The sequence below is a fragment of the Vanacampus margaritifer genome, chromosome 1 (genome assembly GCF_051991255.1).
Source record: "Vanacampus margaritifer isolate UIUO_Vmar chromosome 1, RoL_Vmar_1.0, whole genome shotgun sequence".
NCBI lineage: Eukaryota > Metazoa > Chordata > Actinopteri > Syngnathiformes > Syngnathidae > Vanacampus > Vanacampus margaritifer.
This window is the reverse complement of record NC_135432.1, coordinates 14,524,501-14,540,187: the sequence shown is the minus strand read 5'-3', so window position 1 is coordinate 14,540,187 and position 15,687 is coordinate 14,524,501. Positions and strand designations below refer to the sequence as shown.

Genomic DNA, 15,687 nt, shown 5'->3' with positions numbered 1-15,687 from the left:
CCCTGCCAGGAACATAAAACCCCAGTTAACTAAGCTCCTAAAATCAATGGGATAAACAAACCCCTCCACCACGATGAGTTCATGGCTCATGGAAGGGATATAGGCCTAAAGGGAATTGTTTGGAGGCTACTCACCGCCTCCTCCTCCTGCCTCAGTGCAGGCATGGTGCTTATGGAGAGGTTGACAGCAGTGATGGTGACGAACAACACCGATAAACAAGCGAAGATCTTCCCGGGGAGTCCCGAGTGAGGTCTCTCCACCATGTCCCTCAACTTGCTCATGAAGCAACTCAAGCAGGACTCTGCGGGACGCCCCCCGCTGTCGGAATCAGACAAATCCTGCAGGACACCTTCCTCCTCTGCTGCTCGCTCCATGGCTTCAAACTCTTCCAAACGTTGTAGCATGCGTCGGCGACAGCACCACTCCAGGCTCTCCTCCGGGACCCCCCAGTACAGCAACTCCTCCCTGAAGGAGAGGGCACACATCTCCCTGAGGGAGCGAAGCTTGCCAGCCCTCAGGAAAGTCAGGATGGTGCGGAAGGCGCATGGATTGCGGTCAAAGAAGAACTCGTTGTGCGCCACATCGTAGTCGTCGCAAATACCCATGATCTCATCGAAGCTGCTGCACAGGTGCAGCTGGCCCAGGCGGGACAACGGGAAGTCCTCCAGAGTGGTCCAAGGCAGCTGGTAGCGCATCCCGCCCACATTGATAATGGCGTGGAGTTTGCGGGTGTTGGACAGCGATGCAGGGTCACGGCTGGGGGCAAGCTCGGGGGCCGGCTGCGCCCTCTTGTAGAAAGCTCCCTTGCGGGCCTCCTGCTCTTGCAAGGGTGGAGGGTCGAAGGAGGTATCAGAGGCGCAGCTGAGGGCGCTGTAGTCGTAGTCAGAGCCGTCACCTGCCAGCAGGGTCATGTTTACTGGCCTGCTCGCATGCCTCAGCCTCCACCTGCTACCTGGATGATGTCACCTGTGGAAAGACATCAGCGAACTGTGACTTTTATTTAAGAGCATAAACAAAGTAAAAGTAAAATGATTTTGTAAAGGCGCCATTTTCATGGCATGGGACCTTTGATCAATTGTACATGTAATATTTCATTTTATAGCATTGCAGCTGTAGCTGTGTTTTTCTTTTTTTTTCTTCTTTTTTTAAAAAAATTGTTTTTAGTGTTTAAAAAAAAACATTAGGCAATGTTAGGTTCATTCAATAATCCCTATTGTTTTTGTTATTTGGGTCATCTCAATTGAGCACTAGAATCCAACCCTTTCAGGTTTTCTAAGTTGTCTTGAGGATCATGACTCAAAACAAATTTCTTGACAGTAATAATTTCTATGCAGCCCCACTAGTCTAAATACGGGATTCTGGTAAATATTGCGTTAGTGGAATATGAGTTAAGCAGCTAAATCCAGCAGTTTTTATCAATAACAGAAGATGGCCATTTTGCCACTTGTCGTGTGAAAATGACATCACAGTTGCTCAGGTCTTAGGTAACAACCAATCACAGCTCAGTTTCAGAAAACAGGTGAGTTGGGATTGGTAGTTGCCTGAGCAACTGTGATGTCATCTTCAGTTAACAGCAATAGGCAAAATGGCCGCCACCTGTGATGGATAAACGGCTGGATGTTGCTGCATAACTCATTTTCCACAAATGTAATATTAATCAGAATGTTTAGTCTTGTGAGTTCACATATAACATATTATTATCAAGAAATGTTTATGGTTGACTTTCCTTTTGAAAATGTTTAGAAAACTAAGCTGTAATGTTAAAACACTTTTGTTAGGCTCAATGGAAACTAAATTGCCTTCCTCGTTTAAAACACGTCGCTAAGTTTACTGAAGACTAAATTGTCTTTACTGTTTACAAAACCAAGAATGTTAGGTAGGTATAAACTCAATAAATTGCTAAAAACATTTTTTTTTAAAGTATACTCTATTATGTACATTTAACTCATTTGTCTTCATAAAAAAAAAAAAATGCTATTATTAGTTAAAAAATTAAATGTTTTTTAAAAAAAATTTTTTTACCCTTACCACACATTAGGCTGACTAAAGACACTATCTTCACCCACCGCCCACATAAGTTCAGTGAAAACCCTACTTAAGCAAACACATTTCCAAAATCATCATGTTCTTAGTGGAAAAGACAAAGAAGAAATTTCAGTGCTGCTTCAAGGGCTTCTGCCCAAGCAAATGCAATCAATTCCAGTAATTTCATTGAATTGTCAGCAATTAAAATGTCAGCGCTTGGATCTGCTTAATAGAAACAATCGTGCATTTCCGGAAGGAGGTGTGGGCTTCTAAGAGTGAAATGTGAGGAAGTGAATGCTTATTAGACACCTGCTCCTTGCAGCCAGAAGAATGTTGCACCCGCAGAGATCATACGTCTTAGCCAAGGAGGTTTTAAAAGCTTTTGGAATCTATTAATCAAAATGCAAACAATACTAAATGACTTCCATATGATTTTGTAAAGGCGCCACATGTAATGTTTCATTTTATAGCATTGCAGCTGTAGCTGTGTTTTGCTTTTAAAAAAAAAAAAAATATTATTGTTTAAAAAAAACAGTAGGGTGGTGTCTGGTCGGTGCTGGATTTCACTTTCCTTTCTTTTCTTTGATCCTTCCTCGGGTCCTTCCTCGGGTCTCCTGACGGCCTCATGACTCTGGCTGGAAGTGTTCGGTTTAGGTAAACGGTATGGGATTTTTTAATAGGTTTTAGGTGAACTAATGAATACACACACACACGCACGTACACACCCACATACAAAAAAATAAAAATAATTAAAAAATAAAATAAAGGAGAGCAATGACGATGACATGTCAAATCGGTAAAATTACCGAATGAACAATACTGAGCTCTCCAGGAAAAAACAAAAAACAAAAAAAAAAACAGTAGGCCATGTTAGGTTCATTCAATAATCCATATTGTTTTTGTTATTTGGCTCATCTCAATTGGGTACTAGAAGATCCTCTCGAATCCATTTTCTAAAGCGTTTATGTTCGTTCATTAGAGACTCGTGGGTAAGCAGGAGCCTATCTCGGCTGCGTTTGGGCAAGAGGCGGGGCACACCCTGGACTGGTTTCCAGCCAATAGTGCAGTTCATGTAGCAAACATTCACACTCATATTCCCATCAATGGACATCTTGCCGACCTGGTCGAAAAATATCCAAAGCACAGGGACAGTTTGCCTGGAGCTGAGATTCGAGTATATAAAGTTACCTGGAAATCCACCCAAACTTTTTGGCTTCTTGATGACGAAGATGATGATGATGATTATCTGGATGTGTGTATTATAAAAGGGGTGTCAGAAAAGTGTCACAAACTTCGAGTTTCTCCCCTCATTGTAATCACCTTTGAGTACAGTAAGCGAAATAATCGCTCTCTGCAGTCACGACCCCCCACACCACCACCACATGCTTTTACTGTATATAAATATCCTCTGTGTCAGGTCTTCAATCAACGAACAGGGTGAGCGATGATGGGACCAATGCGACCAAACTCGTGAGGGAGACTCATCACCGGTCATTAATCACGGGTCTTTAGGAGTACGACCCAGTGAGCCAAATGCCAGAGCCTTCAGTAGACGTGTCCGACGTCACGGCCAGCGAAAGTAAGGCAACCCAAGTCCAAACTCAAAGTCATGTTGTAATTGTCTACGGTGGGTTCTTGTCACAGGACCAGACAATCAACCAGAACATCTACAAAGGTCAGTGTTGTAGCTGCTTCACCAACCTCCCAATCACCTGACCTGGCTTTCCTGTGATATATTTTCCTCTTTCGAATTGGGAAAAAGAGGACTCCTTCTAGGAGAGCGTGAGGGTTTTACACTCCAGGGAAAATACTTTGAAGAGGGAGACTTATGCTTTGTATCCTATCCTGGAGCTTTTCTGTTACGGTACGTAAAGTCATTGTTACTTTGCGTATGGCAGCCTTGGACCTTATGAACCTATACAACGCAATTCTTATTCCTCAGCATGAAAAGCCTTCACATCAGCAAAAAAGAATCGTGGCATAAGAGTGTCCACCAGTTTTCTAAGTTGTGTTGGTGCAGCAGAGGTTATCAATACGCCCACAGTGCTTCACCAGTATGGATGTGCACGGGCCTACGCCACTCTCCTGCTACATTAAATCATACTTAACCCCTCCAGGCTGTTTGATTCCTCACTTTAACCGACTGTGCTTTTTCCTCTCCACACTCACTGCAGCATTTTTTTTTTGTTGTTGTTGTATTTTAAAAGCCTCCTCTTGCCAGAAGAATATTGAATGTGCTAGCACGGGATGAAAGGCAGCAAGGGCGACGAAGGCTGTTGCCTCCACCAGATCGGCGGCGGTCTGGCCTCTCCATGTGCCAGCGTGATCACAGGCTGGCCGCGGGGCATGTTCTCCAGATTGCCTGGTGACTCACTTGTTGTGCTTCCCGTAGTGCCCTCAACATCACCAGTGCTGCGGAAGAACGTTTTATTCAACAAAACTGTCAAACCTGAGCAATTTTAAACCGTGTCATGTTCTTTTATAAACATAGAAGATTGTGTACTGTAGCCAAAATAAGATATACTAAGCTACTATAAGCTACTTCATGAGCTAGCTGCTTGGTAAGTTGCTAGAAAAGGTGATCATATCCTGTTTTCTTTATTATTTTTTTCAATCTTAAACAATTTAAAGCAAGATTTTTATTTTTTTTTTCTGGAGAGCTCAGTATTGTTCATTTGGTAATTTTACCGATTTGACATGTCATCATCATTGCTCTTTTTTTTTTTTTTTTGTATGTGGGTGAGTTAGCTCAGTATGTGTATGTGCGTGTGTGCGTGCGTGCGAGTGTGTGTGTATTCATTAGTTCACCTAAAACCTATTAAAAAATCCCATAACGTTCACCTAAACCGAACACTTCCAGCCAGAGTCGTGAGGCCGTCAGGAGACCCGAGGAAGGACCAAAGAAAAGAAAGGAAAGTGAAATCCAGCACCGAAAAGCAAGATTTTGATTGAAATGGAACTGGAGTTTCAGTGCCATGTTCCCCGTGCTCGCTAGCTTGCTCGTGAGAAAGACTGCAGATCTTGCAAGGGAAATGAAGGTTTAATTATGACTATAAATAACTATTAAAAGCTACTGAGCTTCATGCCAGTGAAAGTGAAGTCATGAACATGGAAGATTATTTCCAATTTGTGAGTCAAGCCTTTTCATTTGGCTCACTTGTATGCTGGAGTCAAAAATGAGGCTCAAACATAATTAGCGCAGTCTCGTCATTCTTGCCATGTCTGCTGCTTACAACAGGGCTTGTTTTGGTATGTCATCTGAAACTGGATCGTGGTCCATCCCTCAGGTCAAATGGACCATCCCAACCACACCAAATCTCTTTAATCCACTTCCTGTTCCCTTAACAGCTCATTGTGCTCAAATGGACTCTAAAAAGGATGTTGCTTCCAAAAACTAGCCCAAAGCTGAAAAATGACCTCCCTATTTCTCATCGTCTTCCCCCCTTTGAATGTGGTTCAATTTGGAGAAAGCTCCATATGCGGAAAAGCCTCTCCAGTGTGGAATTTATGCAGGAAACCCTCACTTCTCGAGCAACTTGTATGTCTGTACAGTATTGTGTTGACAAAGCCTGAAAGAAGTTGCCTTTAAGGAGCTAAGTGACTCCCTAACATTGTCTGCGGTCCACCACAATGTGCATAGATGTTTGTGCAGCATCAGAAGTAATGCGATAATGATGATGTGTGCTGGCAACATGTTCACCACACATATACAGTATATTCAATGGGCCACAACAGGACGCACACTTGTTCTATTGAGCTTAGCCAAGACACAAAGATTTACATGAGAAAAATTTCACAGCATACCACCAAACAAAATGTTTTAAATCGTGGTGATCTTTTCTCAATGAATTTACTCAATGTAAAATCTTGGCCTGTTTTGTTGAACACAAAGCTATTTTTCTGTTGCATATCCCCTATTTATTGATCACACCGCGCTTTCACCCAGTAGTGAAAAAAGTCCCGGAGTGTGGTGGGTTGCATGACTGGCAACAAGCTAACAAAAGGCTCTATTTTTGTAGAGAGCACATCTACACCGTGGCACAAATGCCGGCAGATCCTGATTTTCATATTAACACGAGGCTCACTGCACATGATGCAACCAAGCTGGGTGGGCTGGTGCAAGAGAAGGAGTGTCTTGGAGATGTGCCTGGCAGAGTGACAATTTGGTGGCAGGAAGTCAATCCAAACCTTACACCTTCTCAAATCACTTCTAAATGGCACCCATGGCACACAGGTTCTAGGTGAGGGACCAGACAAAGCATGGCTCAGAAAACCCCTATGATGAATGATAATTTTGGATTGCAGTTTCCCTTGCCCGGACGCGGGTCACCGGGGCCCCCCTCTGGAGCCAGGCCTGGAGGCGGGGCTCGAAGGGGAGCGTCTGGTGGCTGGACCTATACACATGGGGCCCGGCTGTGCACAGCTCGAAAAGGCAACGTGGATCTCCCTTCCCATAGGCTCACCACCTGTGGGAGGGGCCAAAGGGGTTGGTTGCGCAGTGAGCTGGATGGCAGCCAAAGGCGGGGGCCTTGGCGGTCCGATCCCCGGCTACTGAAACTAGCTCTGGGGACATGGAATGTCACCTCTCTGGCAGGGAAGCAGCCCGAGGTGGTGTGTGAGGCTGAGAAGTTCCGACTAGATATAGTCGGACTCGCCTCCACACACTTGGGTTCTGGTACCAATCCTCTCGAAAGGGGCTGGACTCTCTTCCACTCTGAAGTTGCCTACGGTGAGAGGCGCAGAGCAGGTGTGGGCATACTTATTGCCCCCCGGCTAGGCGCCTGTACGTTGGGGTTTACCCCGGTGAACGAGAGGGTAGCCTCCCTCCGCCTTCGGGTGGGGGGGGACGGATCCTGATTGTTGTTTGTGCTTATGCACCGAACAGCAGCTCATAGTACCCACCCTTTTTGGAGTCCTTGGAGGGTTTGCTGGAGAGCGCTTCCTCCGGGTACTTCTTCGTTCTGCTGGAGGACTTTAACGCTCACGTGGGCAATGACGGTGAGACCTGGAGGGGCATGATTGGGAGGAACGGCTCCCCCAATTAGAACCCGATCGTTTTTTTGTTATTGAACTTCTGTGCTCGTCACGGACTGTCCATAGCGAACACCATGTTCAAACACAAGGGTGTCCATATGTGCACTTGGCACCAGGACACCCTAGGCCGCAGTTCGATGATGTAGTCGTGTCATCGGATTTGCGACCGCATGTGTTGGACACTCGGGTGAAGAGAGGGGTGGACCTGTCAACTGATCACCACCTGGTGGTGTGTTGGCTCCGATGGCGGGGTAAGATGCTGGTCCGACCTGGCAGACCCAAACGTATTGTGAGGGTCTGCTGGGAACGTCTGGCAGAATTCCCCTGTCAGAAGGACTTTCAATGGCCACCTCCAGCAGAACTTCTCCCTTGTCCCAAGGGTACGGGGAACATTGAGTCCGAGTGGACCATGTTCTGCTCCTCCATTGTTGAGGCAGCTGATCAGAACTGTGGCCGTAAGGTGGTTGGTGCCTGTCGTGACAGCAATCCTCGAGCCCGCTGGTAGACACCAGCGGTAAGGGATGCCGTCAAGCTGAAGAAGGAGTTCTATTGGGCCTTTCTGGCCTGTGTGACTCCAGAGGCAGTTGATAGGTACCGGCTGGCCAAGCGGAATGCAGCTCTGGCGGTCGCTGAGGCAAAAACTCGGACATGGGAGGAGCTCAGTGAGGCCATGGAAAACGACTTCATGACTGCTTCGAAGAAATTCTGGTCCACCATCCGGCGTCTCAGGAGAGGAAAGCAGTGCGCCATTAACACTGTGTATAGTGGAGATAGGGTGTTGCTAACCTCGACTCGGGACGTCGTGAATCGGTTGGGAGAATACTTCGAAGACCTCCTCAATTCCACCGACACGTCTTCCTTTGAGGAGGCAGGGTCTACGGACTCTGAGGTGGGATCCCCTATCTCTGGGGTCGAAGTCACTGAGGTGGTTGGAAAGCTCCTCGGTGGCAAGGGCCCCGGGGGTGGAAGAGATCCGCTCGGAGTTTCTAAAGGCTCTGGATGTCGTCATTGACACGCCTCTACAACATCGCGTGGACATAGGGGACAGTGCCTCTGGATTGGCAGACTGGGGTGGTGGTCCCCCTTTTTAAGAAGGGGGACCGGAGGGTGTGTTCCAACTATAGAAGGATCACACTCCCCAGCCTCCCTGGTACGGTCTATGCAGGGGTGCTGGAGAGGAGGGTCCGTCGGGAAGTCGAATCTCGGATTCAGGAGGAGCAGTGTGGTTTTCGTCCCGGCCGTGGAACAGTGGACCAGCTCTACACCCTCGGCAGGGTGCATTGGGAGTTCGCCCAACCAGTCCACATGTGCTTTGAAGACTTGGAGAAGGCGTTCGGTCCCTGTACGACCGATGTCAGAGTTTGGTCCGCATTGCCGGCACTAAGGCGAATTTGTTTCCAGTGAGGGTTGGTCTCCACCAAGGTTGCCCTTTGTCACCGATTCTGTTCATAACTTTTATAAACAGAATTTCTAAGCGCAGCCTAGACGTTGAGGGGGTCCGGTTTGGTGGCCTCAACATTGCATCTCTGCTTTTTGCAGATGATGTGGTGCTGTTGGCTTTTTCAAGCATTGATCTCCAACTCTCGCTGGAGCCGAGTGTGAAGCGGTTGGGATGAAAATCAGTACCTCCAAATCCGAGACCGTGGTCCTCAGTCGGAAAAGGGTGGCGTGCCCTCTCTAGGTCGGGCATGAGATCCTGCCCCAAGTGGAGGAATTCAAGTATCTTGAGGTCTTGTTCATGTCTGTGTGGCAGAATAGCTGTCCTAGCGGGATGGAGTGGCAGACAGTACAGAGCACTAAACCGTAAGATAGCTAGCCAGGAAGACAACAAACGCACACTCCACTTTTATAGCTTTCAGTGGCAAAAGTATGCACATTGATGAAATGGAAAAATGAACCAAAAGGGTTTACTTTTTGTCTGGACTGGTGGATGGGAAATCAGCCTTCATGATTTAGTCCATCCATATTCAACCACTTACCCTGTTCAAAGTAACAAGAAATCTGGAGTCTACCCCGGCTAACTGAGGCAAACTACACCCTGGGCTGATCGTCAGTCAAACACGGGGCACATTTTAGACTCTGCACTCATTTTCACACCCATGTCATGTCACTGAACAGGAATTGATCCCACACTGCCTGCACTAAAGTCACAAATGTGAATCCCAGTCACCCAATAAAGGTTAGTCTAGTCATTATTTGAAGCAGTTGGACAGATTCTGATATCAATTATACATCCAGTACATTTGTTGCAACAAATGTGTTCAACTCAAGCTGTGACATCATTGCAGATTAACACCCATCCATTCATTATGCAGTAGTTATATACCATGTGATACAGCTAAAATGTGAGATACGTTCCAGGATAGCCTATTTAAGCTCCTCTCATATTTCACATTTGCATTTACAAGAGCTCCAAATCGAATGTGGTTGTTGCTCACTGATATATGATGGTGCACCACTGGTGCTTGGTCATTCTTTGACTTCCTCCAATGCAAGGATCGGAAAGTCGTGGCCCGGGGGCCATTTGCGGCCCACAGGATTTTTATTTTGCAGGCCGCAACTTGACATCAAATTTGAATGTTAGCAATTCTTTGTCATGTCTTTTTCAAAACCTGCCGTGAAAAGAAAGGTTGGCAACAAGAACAGCCAATTTCGAGAAAAATAGCAAACAAAGTCCACTTACTGCAAAAATAGTCTAACTGTGCTCATTAGTGGGGTTTTCTTTCTTTGGGCATTTTCATAGACAGGCGCAGTTAGAAACGGCTTTTATGGGACTCAACACATTGAACTTGATTCTCGGCCAATCAAACGGCTCCCCTCATTCTCTTTAAATTCAGCGCAGGTGAGGTGCAGCCCACATTTCCAACGGCCCTCCCTCACTTACGTTAAGTTTGAGACCCCTGCTTTAATTTTATGTGGGTATATCTATAGCGGACACCTCACACGTGAAGACACCTGCGAATAGCACATTTTAATTACTTTGTCAATTTTTTTTTAATAGAGAGGAATCAGACAGTCACTGTTAGTAGGTAAAACTGGAACAAGTCATTAGTTGGTCTCATTATAGCCGTAATTACCTGCAGGAGGGAGTGCAAATGATCTATTGCGTGTCATCTATCTTGACTTCAAACTGTGGGAGGCGTGTTTGGAGGATACTACACTCTGGGATGACAATACAAATAATTCCCCAGAGTGTTTCTCTGACTTAAAAGTCCTGCCCATGCTCTCACTGAGTGGACAAATGTGATCCAAAAAAACAGCTTTAAAGGGACTATGTGGCCAGCATGGCCCATCTATCACAAAAAAAAACTCTCTTATGGATTTTTGGTTGAGGTAAATGAAACTGGCACACATTTTTAAATTACACCAATTTGTTTTGGAGGAAATGATCTTGGAAAGCCTCTTTTTCTTTGGCGACGATAACCCTCGCCATACGTGCTCAATATAATAGAATAAGGAAATATGTAAATAGGGAACTTACCTTCTTCTTTTTTATTATTATATCATGCCAACTGTGTATACTGTGCATACTCAACAAAATTAAACTTCATTTTTCTCGCCAGCTGATTTGATGATTGGACAACAATGTTGCATTTATCAGCTACAATTTACAAAGAGCAAATTTTAGGCTTAAGGGTAATTTTAATGAAGACCTTCATTTTGGGAAATAACATTTCAGACTTTTTAGGACCCGCAGGCATGTGTGTGTGTGTGTGTGTGTGTGTGTATATATATATATATATATATATATATATATATATATATATTAGGGGTGCAACAATAAGTTTATCTGTATTAAATTGTTAGATACGGGGGTCACTGAATCAAACAATACGCAAGACTTTATGACGATGAGGAGCTGTGCTTGTCTACTCCACCTCTTTATACGCTGCGTTGAGCGCAGACCCATCACTACACAGTACTGCCCGCCTGCGTCTCTCCACTCCCTTCATGTGTGTTTTGTTGATGACGTCTCTGTCTCGCCTGAATATACATATTCACGTGTGCGAATGCCCGCTCCTGATGGGACAACTGTGCGAAAAATATCTTTTTTTATTCAAATGGAAATTAAATTGAAATTTTATTACTTAAACTCCCTCTAGGCGGCACGTGGCTCACTGGTTCGCACGTCTACATCCCTGTGCTGAGGGTGTAAGATCGAGTCTGAGCTTTCCTGGGTGGAGTTTGCATGTTCACCCCTTGCCTGCGTGGGTCTTCTCCGGGTACTCTGGTCTCCTCCCACATTCCAAAGACATGCATGGCAGGTAAATTTAATTGGGCGTTCTGAATTGTCCCTAGGTGTGAGTGTGAGTGTGGATGGTTGTTCGTCTCTGTGTGCCCTACAATTGTCTGGCAACCAGTTCAGGGTGTGCCCCGCCTACTGCCCAAAGCAAGCTGGGATGGGCTCCAGCACCTCCACGACCCTTGTGAGGAATAAGCGTTTATGAAAATGGATGGATAGATAAAAACTCCCTCTACTGAACCACTGGTATGCACACCTGCTTGTTTGAATGTCCACATAAGAAGAACATTAGAATATTGTTAATACTCCCGCAACATGTCTTCTAACCAAGGTTAAGGTTGACAGTTTTTAAAGTACATCTTGTAATAGTAATGGTGAACTTATTCAAAGCATTTTTCAAAAAATAAAATAAAATAAAATAAAATAAAATAAAATAAAATAAAATAAAATAAAATAAAATAAAATAAAATAAAATAAAATAAAATAAAATAAAATAAAAAATCAGGTTGGGTTTGGGAGTTGTTGACTGACGAACTGTGTGGAATTAAGCGTACCACTGCAGTATAAACTCACAACATCACCATCCAGCTTTGCAATAAAGCCATTCTGCCACTGTCAAATAACAGAAATATGCAATTATATTAAACAACTAAGGGAAGAACACAAACATTTCAAACTTGACCTATTACGAGAACAGACTGAGCATCATGACTGAGCGTCGTGAGATGAGACGCGGGTTAATGTGTGACCACGGCGTGTGTGCGCACTGCATCCAGTATGCAAATGGCTGTCATGTGTAAAGGGCATGGCAGATGCCACACCAAAAATCTCTGTCACTTTTGCGGCTCGGTATCAACGGTATCAACGGTATCAACGGTATCAACTTTTGGCTGTGAGAGCACACAATGTGACATAAGAATGTAAAAGGTTGAGAGTACAGAGCTACAAACATAAATACAAAACAAAACATACTCACTGTGATCTTGATTCAAAAGAAGTGTGTTGGCTAAAAGATGCTGAGAGGTGAAGCTCGGCAGATGATGATGAGCAACAGGCTCCCTTCCTCTCTCTCCAGCCACCTCCTTCCCTTCAGCACCCTACTCTCTCTCTCGCTTGCACTCTCTCCCTATCTGAAACGCTGACATCAGAAGTAGGATGTGCTGTTCAATCGCAAGCTTTTGGAGAGAAATCCATGGCAACCACCTTCTCCAGAGCACAGCCGTTTCCGCTCCACCTTTTAAATAAGAGTAATCACGCGCTTTTGATTGTAGCTTTTGCACAAAAGGTCTGTGATGCTGGCGGGTACCAAGAGGGAACCAGTTCCAACTCACCAACGGATCAAATTGATCTCCTTGTACTGCCTGAGTCTTGTGATCTCTGAATTGATTGGAAGTAAACACACATGACAAGCCAGTCAGTGGACAAAAGTGCTGCATGTAATTGTTCATTACATGACAATTATAACATGTCTAGCAAGCATGTATGCGGCAACATCCATCATTTATACGGGCTAACCGAGCCAAGTGTAAATAAATTCAACCTCGCCCCATGCTTACTGGGGTTTCTCTAGTTATTCTTATACTTTAAATGGTGGCAGGTGTTCACTGACTCCCATTTAATATGAATTTAAATGTGATTGGTTAATTCTGAACACAGCCACATCCCCAGTATATATACGTAGTTGTACAGGGTGTGCACTCCCGTGCAGCTACATTATCTCAGTTGATTATTCTTTCAAAAATATTTATTTTACTTTGATTACTTTGTATGTCTAGCACATGTGAAGACGTTGACAATAAAGCTGACTTTGACTTTTGACTTTGAAATTATTTATCTTGGCCTCTTAAGTTTTACATCACAAAAACCTGGCATTTGAAGAGGGGTGTGTAGACTTAACTCATTCACTGCCATTGACGACTATGCACGTCAAAAATTCGTGTGAATTTTTTCTATAATTTTAACTTTTTATTGTACATTTATAACAGATATAAAATTTGTGATTAATGGTGAGTCAACTATTGAAGTCATGCGATTAATTACGAATACAAATTTTAATCGTCTGATGCTCCTTATTTTTTATAATTTGGGGCGTCAGGCGATTATTATTTTTTTATTGTAATTAATCACGACTTCACTAGTTAACTAACGATTAATCACAAATTTTATATCTGTTCTGAATGTACAATAAAATAATCTAGGTTTTCATACTCTTGTTAGCAAGTAGAAAAAAATGTTAAACTAATAGAAACAGTTCAAATTAATTTTTGACGTCTATAGCCGTCAATGGCAGTGAATGAGTTAATATGTAAATTGTATGTTGCTGCATCTTCCTTTTAAATTTTAAAATTATTTTTAATATATGTATTTTATTTAATCACTTTGTTGTGCGATTGTAAATCAATGCTGGGCAAATGGGATACAAACTCCTAAAATCTAAACTGAGGCAATGGGATTGGAGTGAAGGTCTTGTGGCTGGTGAAATTAGTGTATTGTTAATGCATCCTAACATTTATCCCTCAGGAAATTTGTACCCATTAATATCCAACCTGAGTTGAAACATCAGTGTGTGTGTGTGTGTGCGTGCGTGTGCGCATGCGTCCTGTAGGCCCATTATGACAAAGTGCGGTGAAAATTACACTATATTAAATGAGCTAAAAGTGAGGATGTGAGTGCTGGCCCAAGTGTTATGTTGGTTCTATTGACGCGGCACAGATCCAAAGCAGAGTACAACATCCTATCATATACCGCATACTGTACCACCATTGACACACACACTTACGCTTGATGACCAAAAAAGTAAAACAGTTCAACAAAGCCCAAAAAGAAAAACTTGTATGTATATCGACACCTTCCGCCTCGGGCACCTTCGGTTCAGTTTGTCAAGATGAGCCCATTGCATTGTGTGTTTAAGTGACGAACACTTTAATCATATGCATACTTCATTGCACAGTGCATTGTATGGCAGAGTATTGCCCTCACGTCCAGTGTTATACTTTTTAAAAGTGAATCGTGAATGGTAGCCTATAAAAGATGATCTAAACTGTTGTTTTTGGCAGCAAAGATCAATACGTCTGTTTGAGAAAGACCTCCTTTGCTGCTGAAGAGTGTCGTGGAGAGGATGTGAACGATTATCTATGATAGAAAGAAGTTTTCTCATTGGCTACTGATCCCTCACTGATTCCAACATCTCAATCTTCAGTCCCATGATGTCACCAGCCCTCTTAATGAGTTTATTGATTCTTTTTGTATCCCTGACACTGATGCTTCTCCCCTAGCAGACAACAGTAAAGTACATGTTACTTGCTACTGATAGATATTATAACATTTTTAATACTCCATTTCATATATCAACCATTGTTACACACTATTAACATTTTAATTCTTTATATTAACCTTGTCGAAATGTTTTGTGTCCTGTGCAGAGCAGATGGTGTTGATCTCGGTATAAACTGACCTTAAACTGGGACATACTATTTAGTCTAAAAAAAGCGTTTTGTGCGAAAACACATTTGGTCCTTGAGAACAGAATCTGTTTTGAAATAACACACACACACTCTTTATTTGCAACTTGTTTGTGAGATTTTGCTATGGGGAAAATCCTTCAACTATATAACACATTCAGTCCCAAAAACACACCCACACCTGACCTTGTTTACACCATCTGCTCACGGAAAAGTACGAAGAATATGTTTAGTCTATCAATGAAAGAGAGGAGGTCTTTTTAACTATAAGAAGCTATTGTACACGTAGAAGAGTACATTTGACGCTCTGAATCCCACCTGTTTAAGTGATGAATTAGAGGCAGTTATTTGTCCAGAGATCTCTGACCTTTTTCTTAGATTAAATCATTTTTGCAAAGGTGTATTTTTCTTGCATTAAATCTATCTTCATTTTTGGAACACTCAAAGAGGACAAATTAATTTCATTCCTCTTCACTACTGACTGGTAGAACATCCCCAACATTTTGCTGCACACTTTGAAGGTTCTGAGCTTCCCCAGGAAATGCAGCCTGCTCGTTCCTTTCTTTAAACAGCATCCATGTTGGTGCTCCGTACCAGTTCAAGGGTGACAGCCCTAAAATGCTAGCTAAACTGCTAGCTAGCTAAAAGGCTAAATTGCCTGTACTGTTAGTAAAGGTTCCGCAATGGAACAGATTGTTTTCAATTTCGGACAAGAAATAAATAATTTCTTATCTAACATGTTACAGTTGTGTGTGTGTGTGTGTGACTGGCTGAACTAAATATATTTAGGTCAAAATTTGTGAAACTTTAACTCATGTTCCTGTTCATGTGACTGACGTGATGTCAAACCTAAAAAAAAAATGTTACACATTAATTGTTTGCGCAGTTAAAAAAAAAAAAGACAATTACTTGAAAATGTCATGC

General features: G+C 43.4%; 1 protein-coding gene across 3 annotated transcripts in view; it reads right to left on the bottom strand.

Moving 5' to 3' along the window:
• Positions 1-12,654, bottom strand: part of kcng1 (potassium voltage-gated channel, subfamily G, member 1) — a 37,423-nt gene extending 24,769 nt beyond the window's left edge. The window contains exons 1-3 of one of the 3 annotated variants that reach the window (XM_077575367.1): positions 12,634-12,654; positions 12,275-12,536; positions 135-966 (exon numbers count right to left, since the gene is read on the bottom strand). In XM_077575367.1, the coding sequence (XP_077431493.1) occupies positions 135-911 (777 nt within the window). In that variant the 5' untranslated portion in view covers positions 912-966; positions 12,275-12,536; positions 12,634-12,654. Of the gene's footprint in view, positions 1-134; positions 967-12,274; positions 12,537-12,633 lie in introns of those variants that run through there. The other 2 variants (XM_077575351.1, XM_077575358.1) reach the window with 2 other exon arrangements.
• Positions 12,655-15,687: the final 3,033 nt, after the last annotated feature.